General features: G+C 35.4%; 2 protein-coding genes across 2 annotated transcripts; one reads left to right on the forward strand and one right to left on the reverse strand.

Moving 5' to 3' along the window:
• Positions 1-1,450: 1,450 nt before the first annotated feature.
• LOC108595780 (protein ORD) lies at positions 1,451-4,632 on the reverse strand. The gene is made up of 4 exons (XM_017981072.1): positions 4,547-4,632; positions 3,640-4,488; positions 3,343-3,588; positions 1,451-1,733 (listed from the first exon to the last, which is right to left on the reverse strand). The coding sequence occupies exons 1-4, from the start codon at positions 4,589-4,591 to the stop codon at positions 1,494-1,496; spliced, it is 1,380 nt and encodes a 459-aa protein (XP_017836561.1). The 5' UTR covers positions 4,592-4,632; the 3' UTR covers positions 1,451-1,493.
• Positions 4,633-12,616: 7,984 nt separating this feature from the next.
• Positions 12,617-15,504, forward strand: LOC108594741 (putative helicase MOV-10). Its single transcript, XM_017979879.1, has 2 exons — positions 12,617-13,403; positions 14,183-15,504. The coding sequence occupies exons 1-2, from the start codon at positions 12,617-12,619 to the stop codon at positions 15,502-15,504; spliced, it is 2,109 nt and encodes a 702-aa protein (XP_017835368.1).
• Positions 15,505-15,692: the final 188 nt, after the last annotated feature.

The raw sequence follows: 15,692 nt of genomic DNA on the forward strand, positions 1-15,692 counted from the left end.
TAAAGCGCAAGTCCAGGGAATGGTAACTGTTTAGTCGCCTTATTAATGAAATGATGAAATCCAGCGGATTTTCATGATTTGTCAACTGCTGCATATATTTGGTGCTAATCGTCTGGATTTCCATCGCCACCCAAGCTCTTTGTTGGTGGTATCGCCTTATTTTGTATACTTTGGATAATCGCAATTTTGGAGTTGGAGGCGTTGACCCATAGCTAAATTCCGTATGTCCAATGACCTCGTAGCTTGTTTCTTAGCTTAAGCTTTGAACGTCTTCCAATGAGCCACTGAATTTGGCGAGTCACAGTCGACATAGCAAAACCCGGTACATAGACTAAATAAAGAAAACAAGAATTTTCGGAGTAAAGAGCTAAGAAATGTGCTAAATAAAAATGCAGCAGCTTTTGGGAATAAAAGTAGCTAACTGCATGCCAAATTTGATTGCTCTAGCTCTACTAATGTCTGAGATCTTGTTGCTCATACGGTCGCATTTAAAGGGTTCAATTGCATTTCTTATGTCAAATGGTATAAAAACATTAAAATCGCAAATCCAACAGGCGCCTCCATTGCTAGCTGCTGCTAAGTTTTTTAAAATAAACTTAAAATATTTGTTAAATGTGAGTTAAAGAAACGCATAGGGTTCAATTTATGAAGATGTCAAAGGGTATAAAAACATTTATTTTGGGAACAACAAAGAATGTTTGACGTCAATTAAGAATCGAACTCTTACATCAATCCCCCTTTTCATCAGATATTTTTTTCGATGTAAGATTAATTATATTTGAATATATGCAAAAACAAAACGCAAGTGGAAAAAGCGGAAAAGCTGTTTTTCTTAACTTAGTGGAAAAAAAGGGGTGGGGGAATGGTAATATCAAAGTTTTGAAACAAAATCGATAGGTTTAAAATATATTAATTATGTATTAAGTTTTGGAGTCTGTAGCGTACACAGTTTCTGAAATCTTGTCGCTCATACAGACAGCCAGATAGCCAAATATAGCTAAATTGACACAGCTCAATAGCCTGAGCTAGAATTTATGCAATTTATGGCATTTGACATCCAATGACTACACTCGGTCTGCATACTTTTTGCTAGTTTGTTGTCAATTTCTCTCAGTGCATAGCTGAAGCTAAAAGTGCTTTTTTAGTTTGCACAAAATGCAATTCGCTGGCAAATGACGCGTGATCCTGACTGACAACCATTGTAGTTGCAGTTCGCTCTCTCGCTCTCTCTTGCCCTCTCTCTCTCTCTCTCTCTCTCTCTCTCTCTCTCTCTCTCTGTGTCCGCTGCCATATTTTGGCCTGCTGTCTGCTCGTCGTTTGTGTGCCACATCTCAGGCCACATTGCTTAGCAGTTGAACTGACAGCTGGCAACCTAATTGAAACGCCGACTGAGGAATGAGCTCTGCTCACTGCAAATTACAAAACCAACTATGAGAAATATGCTCTCTCGCTTTATTCTTGCTGAGCAATGCCCTTTTCCATTTGCTACAACTTCAATTCAAATTAATTGCCTGCTGTAGTTGCGCTAGTGCAGCATTTGACTTAAGCGTAATATCCTCAAATAGGTTCCACTTCACATCGCCAGTTAGTGCATCCAACTGCTGTATGCATTTGATGACAGCTCGATGCTCGGGCAGCAGTGTCAACCCACTCGGATACTCGATAATCACCAGCAGTTCCATAGACTCCGCCAGCTCGAGCATGCGATGCAAATAGCGTGCGCAGTACCAATGCTAAAAACATAAACAATTAGTCGCTGAATAATAAATAGTAGTCATAGTTAGTGGGCTTACGAATTAAGTTAATAAATAATCCACATAAGTGCGGGACTATTAGACAAATTACATAAGATTAAATAAATAAATATATTTCAACACTTTTCTCATTGATGTCTTTATTTATTTAATTCAATTAGTCGCTGAATAATAAAAAGTAGTCAAAGTTAGTAAGAATTAGAATTACGATTGTAAATAATCAAAGTTCGGGACTATTAGAAAATAAAAGTGACATAAGCTAATGAAAAATAAGCCAAAAATTACTTTTACTTTTAAAATTTGTCAAATATTTAAATTAAATAAGCTAAGACAATTATGAAAAAAGTCTTGAAATATTAGATAATAAAATTGACATAAGATAATCAAAAATAGGCAAAAAATTAGTTTTGGTTATTTTAAAAAATTTTCAAATATTAAAATTAAATAAGTTAAGACATTAATAAGAAAAGACTTGCATATATAGGCGAAATAAATATTTATACAGTCACAAATTTAGGTTATTCTTCAAAATTATAACTAGTTTCTTTGAATTTATAACGTTGGAAATAATGGATGTAATGGCAGGATGAAAGTTTATGTGTATGGTAAGAAATATTTATCAAAATAAAAAAAGAGATTGGGTTTTAATAAATTATTTAAATTTAACTTAAACGCAAGTGCACATTTTTGTTGTCAATGTATATAAAATTATATAACGCGCTAATAGTTAAAATGTATTTATTTTTATATATTTATTTTCTATATGCTTAAAAATAAAATCCGATTTTAACTGCATGACGATAAGTGTAGAAATAATTAGTTAGCTTAGATATTTATTGTTAGCAAGCTGAAGTTTGGTTTAAAAAAATTTGCTGAATTACCAAAGAATAAAATATAATAATAAAATCAAAAATAAAATACAACTTTTTAAACTGAATTTTTTATAATCAAAGCTCAAGAGGTTAGTCTGAAACCAAATCAGAATGCAGTCAATATATCAAATTTAAAAAAGGAATAACTCTAAATCAAAATAATTCGTTAAGCAGCTGAGCGTAATTTAAATGCTCAGATTGCAAGAAAATTAATGCATTCAAAAATATTGAATTGAATTTCAGTTGATACCAGTGTTGCCAGATTAGCTTATTTTAGGCTAGATTTAGCATATTTAAAAATGGAATATCTTATAAAATTTGAAAATAGCATATAGCCTGTAATCTAGCATTGGCACGGACCTTTTTTTGTTTTTTTACTTTTACTATTTGTAATTTGGACTTTTATTTTTACTTTTACTTTCATAATTTCATGAATTTAAGGTCTTAATATGAGTTTTGACGCAAATTTTGAATTTAGCTTATTCTAGCTTCTTTTTTTCCTCAATCTAGCTTATATTGCCACTGGTTGATACATTTCTGCTACAGATATTGTATTGATTGAAGTAAAAAATGTCTTAAGATTGCTTTGAGTTTGATTTAAAATTCTATGACCTGTCAGTTTTGATTATTTTTAGTTGAGCTTAGTAATGAATTCTTTTTGATTATTTCAATTGATAAATTGAATTTGATTAGTAATCTTATGCTTACGAACTCACATCCTTTGCATAGACGCTGTTCATGAACGCAGCTTTGATGTACTGCAGGCAAATGAAGTCGTTCAGCTGCTCCAAACTGCCAATGAACAGTAGCGATTGTCTGGACAACTTGGCCAGCACCAATTGAAAGGCCACATGCAGAATGTCCTTGATGTTGTGCTCGGCGTGATGCCAAAAGAATTCGCTGCCATCGCGCGTCAATTTGATGCTGGTGCGCACATTGCGCAAATCAAAGTCGTCCACATGCTAAAAGTGAAAATTATAGTTGGAAAATCATAGTTAGAGTGCGAGACTTACCACTCTATCGAGCTCCTCGTAGCGATTGAGACTTGGCACAAAGAACCAAACGGAATAATCATTGTCTGTGATGTACTCAAACATTTGACGCACGTGGCGGAAAACTTGCAGCACAAAGCGACGCTCGGCCAGACGCAACTGCTCAGTGCACTCCACACATGCGCTGGTGAGTTTGCAGAGCAGCTGCTTAGGCACTGCCTGTTGGCTATTGAAAAGCTTGACAAAGATGTCGAAAGGATTGCCGTCGCGGCTGGCATTGTAGCTCAACTCCTGCGCCTGTATGACGCGCAGCCAATCTCTGGCGTAGCTTTGCTCAGCGTCGCCGCCAAGCTGCTCGCTGCCATGTGCCGGCTGCACAAAGAACAGACTGTGAAACTCAAGCACAGTGACCGTTTGCCAGGGCTGCTCATCAATTTGATACATCATGCGATGCAGCTCCAGCTCATTGTCAAAGCGACGCACCACGCGCACCTCACAGTTGATGACTGCGCGTCTGCGTTTGCGCGCGCGTCGCTGCTCCTCACGCTCTCTGGCCTGCGCCGAAGTGCTGGGCTCCATATCCAGCTCCAGCTCAGAGTCGTAGTCAGCCTCACGCTGCTGCTGTTTGGATTCAAGCTTCATAGTCAGTCGCAGCTCGCCCTTGCCCAGCTGCAGCTGCGGCATGCGCTCCAAGCTTTGCGCATCCACATAGTCCAACGTGCAGAGCAGCTGCAGCGCCTGCGCCACTGGCGTCCTTGGCAGCGCTTGCTTTGACTGCTGCTCCAGATTGTACAGCAACAAGTGCACATTGCTCTGTGGCGCGAAGCTCAATTCATCATGCTGGCAGTTCAAGCAATCAATAATGCTTAGCTAACGTATTAAATGCTTTGCTTAGATTCACAATTCACAAAAATTTGCTTGAATTTACCTTTAAAATGCGCAAAGTGGTTGTGTCACAATTTTCTTCAGCCATAATCAGCAGTTTGTTTTAAAATGTGCCAAACTGCGTTGTAAACTGACGCGCAATGAAATTAATCGTCTATCGATAACACGCCAAATAGCTTTTATTAGCTAGATAAGCATGCAGCTGAGTTCAGCCTCACAAACTGAATAGTGTAATGATGAGTAGACCTCGGAATTTGCATATTATTAATGGATTAAAATTCAAATAACACCAAAAATCGTTTCATTAAACAGAGATTTAAAAATTTTGTAATATTTAAACGATATAATGCCTAAATACAAAATTTGAAATCAATCGGATATGACTAAAAAAAAACGTATGCAAATTCCGAAGTCTAATGATGAATTTTGAAATTGAACCAAATGTTCGCGCCATATAAATCATTCAATAATCAAAGTTTTTTCTATCTTAATTTGTCTTCATTGTACTAAAGCATAATTCTTTATATAATAAATTCTTTATCTATTATGTATATAATATAATGTATAAATTGTATTATGTATATAAACTGTCGTATTCTCATTAACTCTCATTCTATTATGTATATAATATAATATGTATTTTGTATATAATCTGCCTAATTCCCATTAAATCTCATTCTAAATGTAATATTTATAAGAAATATGCATGGAAGCATTGGAAAAGGCAGTAGTTGAAAGAAAGTTGAACTAGACAATAAAAATTTGTTGTGAACGCTAAAGTTGTTCTAATAAGAATTCTTTATCTATTATGTATATGTTATAATGTCTTATTGTCATTAATTTTCATTATAACTGTATTATTTATTAGAAATATGCATTGAAGCATTCAGCATTTGAATTTGAAATGACAGTTGATAGTTTTTTTAATGTATTATTATTTATTGATTTTTATTTAGCTATAAAATATGCAAAGTATATGCAAGTTTTCTTTTGATTTGTTTTGAAATGCGCATTTCAGTGCTGTAAAGTGCAACGCATGAAATGAATCGCCTATCGATAACAAGCCAAATAGCTTTAAGTTTCAGCGCATAAATTTAGCTAGATAAATAAACATGAAGCTGAGTTCATCCTCACAAACTGAAATTTAAAAAATTTTAATTTAATATATAATAATATAATTCCATATATAATTCATTCAATAATCAAAGTTTTTTCTACCTAAATTTGTCATTATTGTATGCATAAGACTATATCTATTATATAGTGCTATAATGTCTTATTATAAATGTAATATTTATAAGAAATATGCATTGAAGCATTTTGCAAGCTTTTGAAAACTCAGTAGTTGAAAGAAAGTTGAAATAGACAATATTAGTTCATTGACTTTATTTTTACACAAAGTGGCTTTTTATGCAAGTTTCTTGCTTTTGTTTTGAAATGCGCATTTCAGTGCTGTAAAGTGCAACGCTTGAAATTAATCGCCTATCGATAACAGAGCAGCTAGCTTAAGTTTTCTAGCTGGCTAAATTATGCTAACAAATTATTACTTTTATTATTCTTTATTAATTGTTGTAGCGTGATTTTGTTTTCTTCAACCAAGTTCGTTAGTTTGTGAGTTGTGAGCAAAGATTAAAATTAATCGATACACCCAACCTTAAGCTTTGCCTAAATCTAGCTAATTCAAAATAAATTATAATTTTAAGCCACGCGCACTGCTTATGAAGTGAGCCATTAAATTGGCCGCCCAAGCAACGTAGTACATTAAATTCGGATTAACGGCTTTCTAAGTGCTATCAAAGAGCCCACTGTGCACACTGAGCACACACAGAGCAACAATTAGTTCAGCGTTGCCATAAAATTGCACACAAAGTTTTGATTTTTTTTTTTTTTCTTACATTTTTTTAATACCGCAACGCAGACGTATCGTAAAAGCGCCAACAAAGTAATATTTATTTTTAACAAATGAAACCAACAAATTGTGATTTTCTTTTAATTTTTTATGTGCTTGCTGGAATTTTTTATGGCAGTTGGGGCCATCGCGGCGTCTTTTGATTTGTTTGCCAACGCTTTGAGTGACGTACTAAGACGCAAATCATTTATAATTTTCATATTTTGCGTTTTTAATGCTCTTTTTAAAAAAATTTAATGCTGATTGCGATTTTGCGCAATGCATTCCGCTTGATTTACTGGAGCAGCTGCTGGACCTCCAAGGCAGCTGCTGCGACTAGCTATGAAAAGCTGTGGGAAACCCTAAAAAGTTACCAGGCAGCGTCTTAACAAAATATAAATGTCACCAAAGTCATTCTGCCATTTATTTATTCATTCTATGCGTGATTTGCAATTTGTTATTAGTAAATAATTGTGGCTAAATTGTAATTTCTTCCTATTAAACTTTTTCTTTCTATCAGCAAAATATTCAAATTTTTTGCATGCATTTTGACCAGCAGCTTATGTAAAATTATGTTAAACTAAATATTATTGTCTTAAACATTTTCGTATAAATTGCAAAATATTATGTTGAAATACTTACAAAGTTTTATTAATCATACAAAATATGAAAAACTTTCTTTTACATTCAAAAATATTTTGAAGCCATTGCCCAATATTTCCAAATGAGTTTGTAGTTAACAAATTAAACATATTATTGCCCTTTATCAATCAATAGCATTCAAGCATAATTTTTAAATACTTTTAAATTTAACTTTAAATATTTTTTATAATTTTTTTTTTGCTTTTAAGTCGACTGATAAAAAAAAGCAATTGGCTCCATAGAAAATTGCTCAAAATATTTCTTAGTTGCTTTCGGGTCTGTTTAACAAGTTAAAAAAAAAAACATAATCATGCTCGGTGTCATGTTCATGATTAAATTAATTAAACTTTTTTGTGCAATTTTTTTTTTCTTTTAAATTCGACATTAAATAAATAAATAAATAATAATATAATAAAAAAAAAGCAGTTGGGTTCAAAGAAAAATTCACAAAAAATTGCTTATATAGCCGTTGAGCCTGTGATCGGATAATGATAACATTAAAATGTAAATAGAAAAGCTGAGCGCAAATATTTCTAAAAAAAAAATTATAATCAACAGAATCTAGTTTTTATTTTGCATATAAAACTTAACATTAAACTAAAGCTGCTGAGTTGTTTATATATAATTGTTGCATAAATAAATTGTCAGCACTCTTATTCATTTAGTTACTCGTTTTCATTTACGAGCACCCACCGTGGTTAGTCGCATAATATTTCTCTTTAGCTCTTGAGCTAAGCCGAGCTGCCCGCCTGGGGCTGCTCCAATTGCATTTCAAACGCTTCGATAATGCTTTGATTCATTGGCAATGCGCCGACAGTTACAATAGAGCTGTGTGGCCAGAGCTACAGCTCGTAATGCTATAGAAATTATGGCCATTTAAGCGTGGACCGTACGCGATCCTCCAGACTGCGACTGCCGACGCAATTAGTTGTAAATGCCGCCCGGGGGGCAACACACATTGTGGCAACGACTTCGGACTTCAGCACACGCTGCGGTAGTCGTTCAAGATTTTATCTCAAACATAAATTGTAGCCAGATAAAAGCGCGAAAATGCTGCTCATGCCACAGTCGTCGACACACAAACAAGAGGCAACAAACATGCTTGGGCAACAAACTACTGTTGGGCATATCCTAGCCCCACACCCCACACCCGCGCCCCGTCTCGATCATTGCAGCTAAAAAGAAATTATAGCAATTTGCTTGTCAAATTGTTGCGGACTGTGGCAATAAATCGAGCGCTTTATGCTCTCTGTGTGCTCCAATGCGAGATCGCGATAGAGTTGTTTTAGAAATAAATTATCCCCAAGGCTCCCCAGTCCCAGTCCCAATCCCAGTCGCAGCAGATCGCTTGACTTGGCTTCGAGTATTTTGAGCCACTTAGCGAGCTCGTAAACTCTTTCATTTGGCTTTGGCTTTTACTTAGACTTACGATAATATTTTATTATTATTATTTTTGATGCACTAATTTAACAGTCAGCCTCAATCAATTGCCATAGCTAAGCCAGAGGTATCGACAATCAAATTGATTGAAATATTATTCTGTTGATTTATGACATAATGACAGGCAATTAGACTTTGAGCATTATGCTGATTATATAGATAAGATTGGCAAGTGTTGCTTTGATTTTAATAGACATTAAATTAATTTACAATGTAAATCAATAACAGTAAGCAACCGCTAAGCAAACATTTGATTCTAGCCAGCTTACCTATTAGCAAGTTGCTTATCCCTTGAAATACTTTTAATTTAAGCTTGGGCACAAATTCAAATAAAAACTGAGTACAGCTTTAATTTACACATTTCAGTTTATTGGTATATATAGTATAATGAATGAATAGTCCAGTCAAGTCCATATACCTAATATTTCAACAGAAACGTGGTGGAATAAAAATAAATATAAAAAAAATAAAAATATAAATAAATATAAAAATGTCTAATACAAAGTACGTTTATTTTTAAAATAAAAGCTCATATATATATTTTAATTTTAAATTTAAAATTGGAGCTAAGAATTGCTCTAAATAAATCTTAACAAAAATTAATTAAATCTAATATGTGCTAATAAATATTAATCTATTGATCAAGACTTTTAGATTTATTTTTAATAATTTCAATTGATGTCAAATGTTATATTAAGTATTGTCAATTTATTATTATTATATGGTTCGTTTATCTTATACAATGAACTTATAGATTATAATGACTTACGATTTAATAGTCATTAATAATTAGATTATTTTCTATATTTATTTTTTATATATTTTATTTAACAGCTGAACTAATGATTAAACTATGATTATTTTTGTTTCCGCAGCATTTTTTAATTATTATATTTTATTTTATTATAATAAAATTAACACAAATTTGTGAAAATATTCAAAAATAGAATATTTTAGCAGTTTGATTTTTTAATGTTAACTTTTTCACAAGAGAATCTTTAGTGTAATTATTTATGCACATTAGTTGCTTATAAGCAATGTTTACTGTATTTAGCTGGGAGCGCGTGTTTTTTGGTTTCGCATGACAGAATTTGCTTGTCTCGTTATTTAGTGTATTAAGCGGCATACACCTGTTTTTGATTTCCATCGCCCCCCTCCCCCAATCGTAATCTAATTCCGCCCCACTGGCGCGTAATTCAAAATGTTTACGGCACATTTAATTTCATTTGGATTATTGCAATATGCTTTCGAGTCTCTGAGTCTGGCATGGAAATACACATGAGTCTGTAGCTCTGTGTGTGTGTGTGTGTGTGTCTGTGTGTGTGCGTACTATTTTGGCATGAAGCATCATGCACCATTTGCGGCGCTTACGCCGTAACAATGAGCCATGAAGTGGGTGGTCACTTGTTGTAGTTGCCATAGGATGGTGGGAGTTGGGGGGATGGGGGCGTGGTTAGCTGCGCAGGTGCTCAGCAGTTGTTCATTGTTGTTGCCCAAGTGTAATTGCGAATTTCAGACAAATGTGAATTCTGAATTTACAAGCTTAACTTTGCAGTAACGAGTAAGAATCATTTGTTTGCTCAAACACACACACACACACACACACATACATAGACTAGGACTGCTCCTTTTGTGTGGCTTAGTGTGCAATACTTGACTTAGTTCATTTGTTCCAATTCAACGCTCTCGCTCTGCTGCTGCTGCTGCTGCTTCTTCTTCAACCCGCAGCGTCTTACAATAGGCGGACCCGTTGCCATATTTCCGGCTTTTTGTATTGTGCTGCTGCTCTCTTGATTTTGTATTGTGTATGTGTGTGTGTGTGTGTGCTTGTACTAAAATTCGAAGCTGCTGCAATTTGAATTGATACCCCAAAGGCAATAGCAGCAGCTATTGTACTTCATATGCTCTACATTGGCTAAACAAAGTTGCTAAAGGCAACTTTAAGTTTACTGCTAATTATAATACTTATGTATATAATAATATGCCGATATTTGGAGAGCTCTATATATATACTTTATATATACTAAATGCACGCCAAGAAAATGCCTTAATTTTGTTTTATATTTCAATATTTAGGAGTTAAATGTTTTGTTTACTAAGTTAGTTGTTTGGTCATGCAAGGCCAATAAATTTGACTCTCAGCTACAAACAGCTGATCTAGTGTAAGCTCGCACTTTGGCTCAAGCGCTCTCTTCTTTGCGCTTGTACTCACGCGCTCTCTTCTTTGTGCGTTCACTTGGCACTGGACTCACGGTTGCCACTTCAAAAATTTTTAATGGGCCAAAAAAATATTAAAAATGAGCCAATTTGAATAAAAAAGAGCCAAATTTTTATTATATTTATTTATTTAAATTTTTTCATAGCCCAAAATATTTTTCTTCAATGAAACAACATAACTGCTAAGGCTTACTTGGTAATTTAAGTCATTCTGAGACCAATCATATTCAGTTTTTTTTTAAGTCTTTGGTAGAGTAAATGTACATGATTTCTTTACTTACTTGTCCATTTTGCACAATTTATTTTCGCACATTTTGAGACACCACAATCACCGCCAAATTTAGAAACACATGTGAAAGTTACCATACCAATACACTTGTTTAGAGCTACCACACCAGCGGAACAATTTAGTTTCGATCTGGCACTTTTAGGTTTCAGACATTAATCACTTTTAGAATTGCAAAAAAATGCATTAACAAAAAAATTAATTCGTTTTTTCAAATTTAAAATTTCTTGTACCGCTACTAGCAAAATAAGAGCCAAATTCAATAAAAATGGGCCAAAGAGCCAACGAGAAAAAAATGAGCCAGTTTTGGCTCAAAAGAGCCAGTAAAGCTCGCGCTCTCTTTGTGCGTTCTTCTTGCTATCACTAATCTTCTATTGCTTTATCTATCGCTAAGAATTATGAGAATTATGAGGCCGAGCCTATAATTCTCTACTTAACACTTACTTTCGATCGTCGCAACCAACAAGTTGAACTTTAACGCTAATTTCGACTCTCGTAACTGACACATAAGTCTTCATAGTTGTTCTCGTTCTCGCGGCCGTGCCGCATAATCTCAATTGCATTGTATAAATTATAAGTCACTTGTTAGTGTTTAGCGGAGTTGTTACTCTTTATTAGCGCAGTGTTGTTTCCGCGACTTTCAAATTATAACTTAATGATACAAAAATGAATAACTTAAGTCTAGCCCTTCAATGGCCACGGTCGTCTACGATTTCACGCCGGACGCGCGGTGCAACAAGACTCCGTCCAGCTGCACATTCTTTTGCAGAACTGGCGAAGTCAGTGGTTGGGGGCCAGCAAAATGCTAGAGTCGGTGCTTAACTTATATTCGAAACATTGTAAATTTAACTAAACTGAAGGCAGTAATAAATTAACATATTATAAAGAAATCCTCGTCGTTTTATAATATAAATTCGGGCGTTAAATCGCGATTAGCAACACTACAGCTAACGACAAGTCGCTAACTCATCATTAGTATAATAACTTAAATATAAATATTTGTATTTAATATTTATCATAAATATAAATATAAATATTTACCTTAAATATAAATATTTGCATATTTGTATATATATATTTGTATTAATAGCCCATTTTTTATATCTTAAATCCAACCAAACATTCAACAAGAGCTTGTCCGATTATTCGATGGAGCCACTATATATGTACATATGTTACATATAAAACGATTTATATACTTAAATTTACTTAATAACAAAATGTAAGGAACAGCTTAAAAAAAAAGAACAGTCTCTTCAACTTTCAACTTCCAACTTGCATTGGCTTTAAATTTCCCAAGTATTTTCAAATTGAAATTCAAAATGTAGCGCTCAAGATTAAAAAATACGCGAAGTGAACAGTGATTGCCCAACACTATGTTAAAATTATGCTCAGCAGTTACTTTGTTGATAATGTGATCAATATATATAAAAATCGAAATGATCGAAGTGCTGCCTATGCAAATTCTCCCGCTAAAATCAACTCAAAAATGGTCAATATATTCAGCATTGACGGGAAAAAGCTAATTTGGCATCTCTGATAGAAGCAACCGATCGTAATTCTTAAAACTTGAGTTCTTAAGAATTTCTTTTCATCGGAACGGAAGTTGAAGTGCAAATTATCAGGCAAATTTAAAAAGCATGGAGGACTTGCCTTTTTATCCACCAGGCCAATTGATGATTAATGCCTCAAAGCTTAAGTTTAATAACGAAAGCTTGAAGGCAGTTAATCCGCAGTTTGGCAAATATTTGCAGACGCTGAATTTGGACTATGACAATATGACTGCGATACTTGAGACTCTGCTGCGCATTGAAGACATAACAACAATGCAATGCTACGCAAAGCTGATGAAAGGGGAGAAAATATTGATCAACTTTAATAACGAAGACACAAGTGTGATCGAGTGTGAAGTGAAGCTGAGCGCAAAGGAAGTGAACGCTGAGGATATTTTGGCGCCGGGCATAGACGAAGTTGTGCTGGTGTCCAAAGGCAGCTTAATGGCTTCGCCTTGGCCAATTGACATCATCCTGGCACAGCTGCCACATGCGCATGAAGCTCTGAAGCTTGGGGATCCAATGCGCCGTTTTGTTGGCCTGGTTAAGAAAGTGAAGCGCACAAGCGTTGTCCTGGAATTTAGCAAAAGGGTCGCCACCTTTCTATACGACAGGAAGTTTCATTTTATCTTTCGCTCTGGTCGCGTACCCCTGCGACTTATGTATGCTGCACTGCGTCTGCTGCAAGCTGATGCTGCAACTCGTCGTTATCTGTTTCCCAACCGACAGCAGTTGAATGCGCCAGCTGCAACTTTGCCCAAATTTCCACTGTTCAATCAAACGATCGCCGCCAACAACGAGCAACTGCAGGCTGTGCAACAAATTGTGGCAGGACCCAGCACATTGGCGCCTTATATACTTTTTGGACCCCCAGGTGCGTAGCTATAGTAATTAAATAATTGTTAGCTAAACTTAATAGATTCCATTAAATTACAATTCAATTCACAAAATCATATCTTTGAAAATTCGAAAAAAAAATTAAGAACGCAAGTTGAAGTTTGTTGAATTAACTAATTAGTCTCCTAAATACACAAAAATTGTGTCGAGTGTTTTATACTCTGTAATGATAATATAAGAAATACTTAATTTAGTTTTAGTTTTCTTTCCAAGCGAGTTTCTTATAAAAATTAAACATTTTAAAAATTTTTTTATTTCAAAATTTAATTTCAATATTATGAATTGAAAGAGAAGAAATATTTAATTTAGCTTTAGTTTTCTTTCAAGCGAGTTTCTTATTCATAATAATAATTATACATTTTAAAAATTTTTTTATTTTAAAATTTAATTTCTATATTATGAATTGAGAGAGAAAAAATATTTAATTTAGTTTTAGTTTTCTTTCAAGCGAGTTTCCTATTCATCATAAAAAATTATTATACATTTTAAAAATTTTTTTATTTCAATATTATTGAAATTGAAAGGGAGTGTTTCTAATATATTTGTAGAAATTTAGAACTGTAGAAATTTCATTCATGTTTATCAATGTGAACTCAGTTTTAATATGAAATTATACAAATAAATTAAAAAATTATTTTTGGTTAAATAATATAATTCCTGGTTATTTGTAATTGTTGCTAGAGGATTGAATAATTATTATGATTATTATTGATTAAGCATAGAACAAAGAAAATATTATAGTGCTGATATTTACAGGAACTGGAAAGACTACTACGCTAGTGGAGGCCATACTTCAATTGCATCTTAATCCCAAAAATCGCATACTCGTGGCTTGTGGCTCGAACTCGGCATGCGATACAATAGCTTTGAGGTTATGTGAATACTTTGAGCAGCTGCTGCTGAATGCGACTGATGCAAAGCCCTTGGTGCGCTTGTACTCCAAGCTGCGTGTTAAAAAAGGACTCAAGGAAGTGCCGCCGCTGCTGCTGCGTTACGCCAACGTTGAGCGTAGCCGCTGTGAACTCGACCGGAAGCTGAAACTTGCGTACAAAACATTGAAAAGCGTTGTGACCAAGATTAATGTGGCCACGCTCTGCACTGCTCAAGTGCTCAAGCTACAAGTGCCCGACATCAGCTTTACGCATATTTTTATAGATGAAGCAGCAGCCGCCACTGAGCCAGAGGCGCTGCTGGCTATTGTGGGGCTCAAGGGGCCAAGCACTCATGTCATACTTTCGGGTGATCACAAGCAGCTGGGCGCCGTCATTAAGAGTCAGCGTGCCGCCAGCTTGGGCTTGGGTCATTCTCTTATGGAGCGTCTGCTCTACCACGAGCTCTACGCGCTGAATGCGCAGGGCAGCTATGAGCAGCGTCTGCAGACGCGTCTGCGTCGCAACTATCGCTCCCATCCGGCAATTGTTGGCGTCTACAATCAGCTCTACTACAACGGCGAGCTGCTGGCCCAAGTCACCCAAGCAGCCAGCTGCGCCTTGCTGCCCAACCCTCAGTCGCCTGTGCTGTTCCACAGCGTGCATGGCTGCGTAGCACGCGCGGCACACAGCGCCAGCAGCTACAATGAGCTGGAGGCGCATGTGGTGCTCTGGTATATACAGCAGCTGCTCAGACGCGGCCTGGACCCACAAACGAAAGTTGCTCAGCGCGACATTGGCGTAGTCTCGCCCTACTTGGCTCAGTGTCGCCTAATCGAACTCAAGCTGCGCCAGTTGGGCATACGCCGCTTGGAGGTGGGCAGCGTCGAAAGCTATCAGGGCAGAGAGAAGCCAATTATTATTGTTAGCCTGGTCAGCTCGTTTAATCACATCTCCAGCTTTGTAGCCAATCCGCGTCGCATCAATGTTTTGCTCTCCCGCGCCAAATCGCTGCTCATTCTTGTGGGAAATCCCACCACACTGAGTACAGTCAATGATTTCAAGTTTATTATTGATTACTGCAAGCTAGCGGGCAATCTGAATTCTCAAAAGTCTCAAAAATCCAAGAGCAAGAAAAAATTAGCCAAAGCTGAGCCAGAGCTTAAGGCTTTGTCTAACAATGTTAAGAAGCTAAGCTTAAACAATTAGTTAAAGCTAAGCTCAATTTTTCTACAAACTACAAAGTTTCGAATATTACGTACGTAACGTAAATACTTTAGATTTAATATTGAATATCAGCAAGTATTTATTTTTTTTATAAATAGTTCTATTTAATTTTGAAGTAAGAGTACTTATTTTTCATTACTAATGCTTGAAGAATTTTATTTTATTTACTT

Source organism: Drosophila busckii, chromosome 2R, assembly GCF_011750605.1.
Source record: "Drosophila busckii strain San Diego stock center, stock number 13000-0081.31 chromosome 2R, ASM1175060v1, whole genome shotgun sequence".
Classification (NCBI taxonomy): Eukaryota; Metazoa; Arthropoda; class Insecta; order Diptera; family Drosophilidae; genus Drosophila; species Drosophila busckii.

Coding starts and splice junctions, on each gene's coding strand:
- LOC108595780 (XM_017981072.1), bottom strand. CDS start 4,591: ATGGCTGAAGAAAATTGTGACACAACCACTTTGCGCATTTTAAAG. Junction 4,489..4,546: donor CCACTTTGCGCATTTTAAAG/GTAAATTCAAGC, acceptor TTAATACGTTAG/CTAAGCATTATTGATTGCTT. Junction 3,589..3,639: donor ACGAGGAGCTCGATAGAGTG/GTAAGTCTCGCA, acceptor TTTCACTTTTAG/CATGTGGACGACTTTGATTT.
- LOC108594741 (XM_017979879.1), top strand. CDS start 12,617: ATGGAGGACTTGCCTTTTTATCCACCAGGCCAATTGATGATTAATGCC. Junction 13,404..14,182: donor TATACTTTTTGGACCCCCAG/GTGCGTAGCTAT, acceptor TGATATTTACAG/GAACTGGAAAGACTACTACG.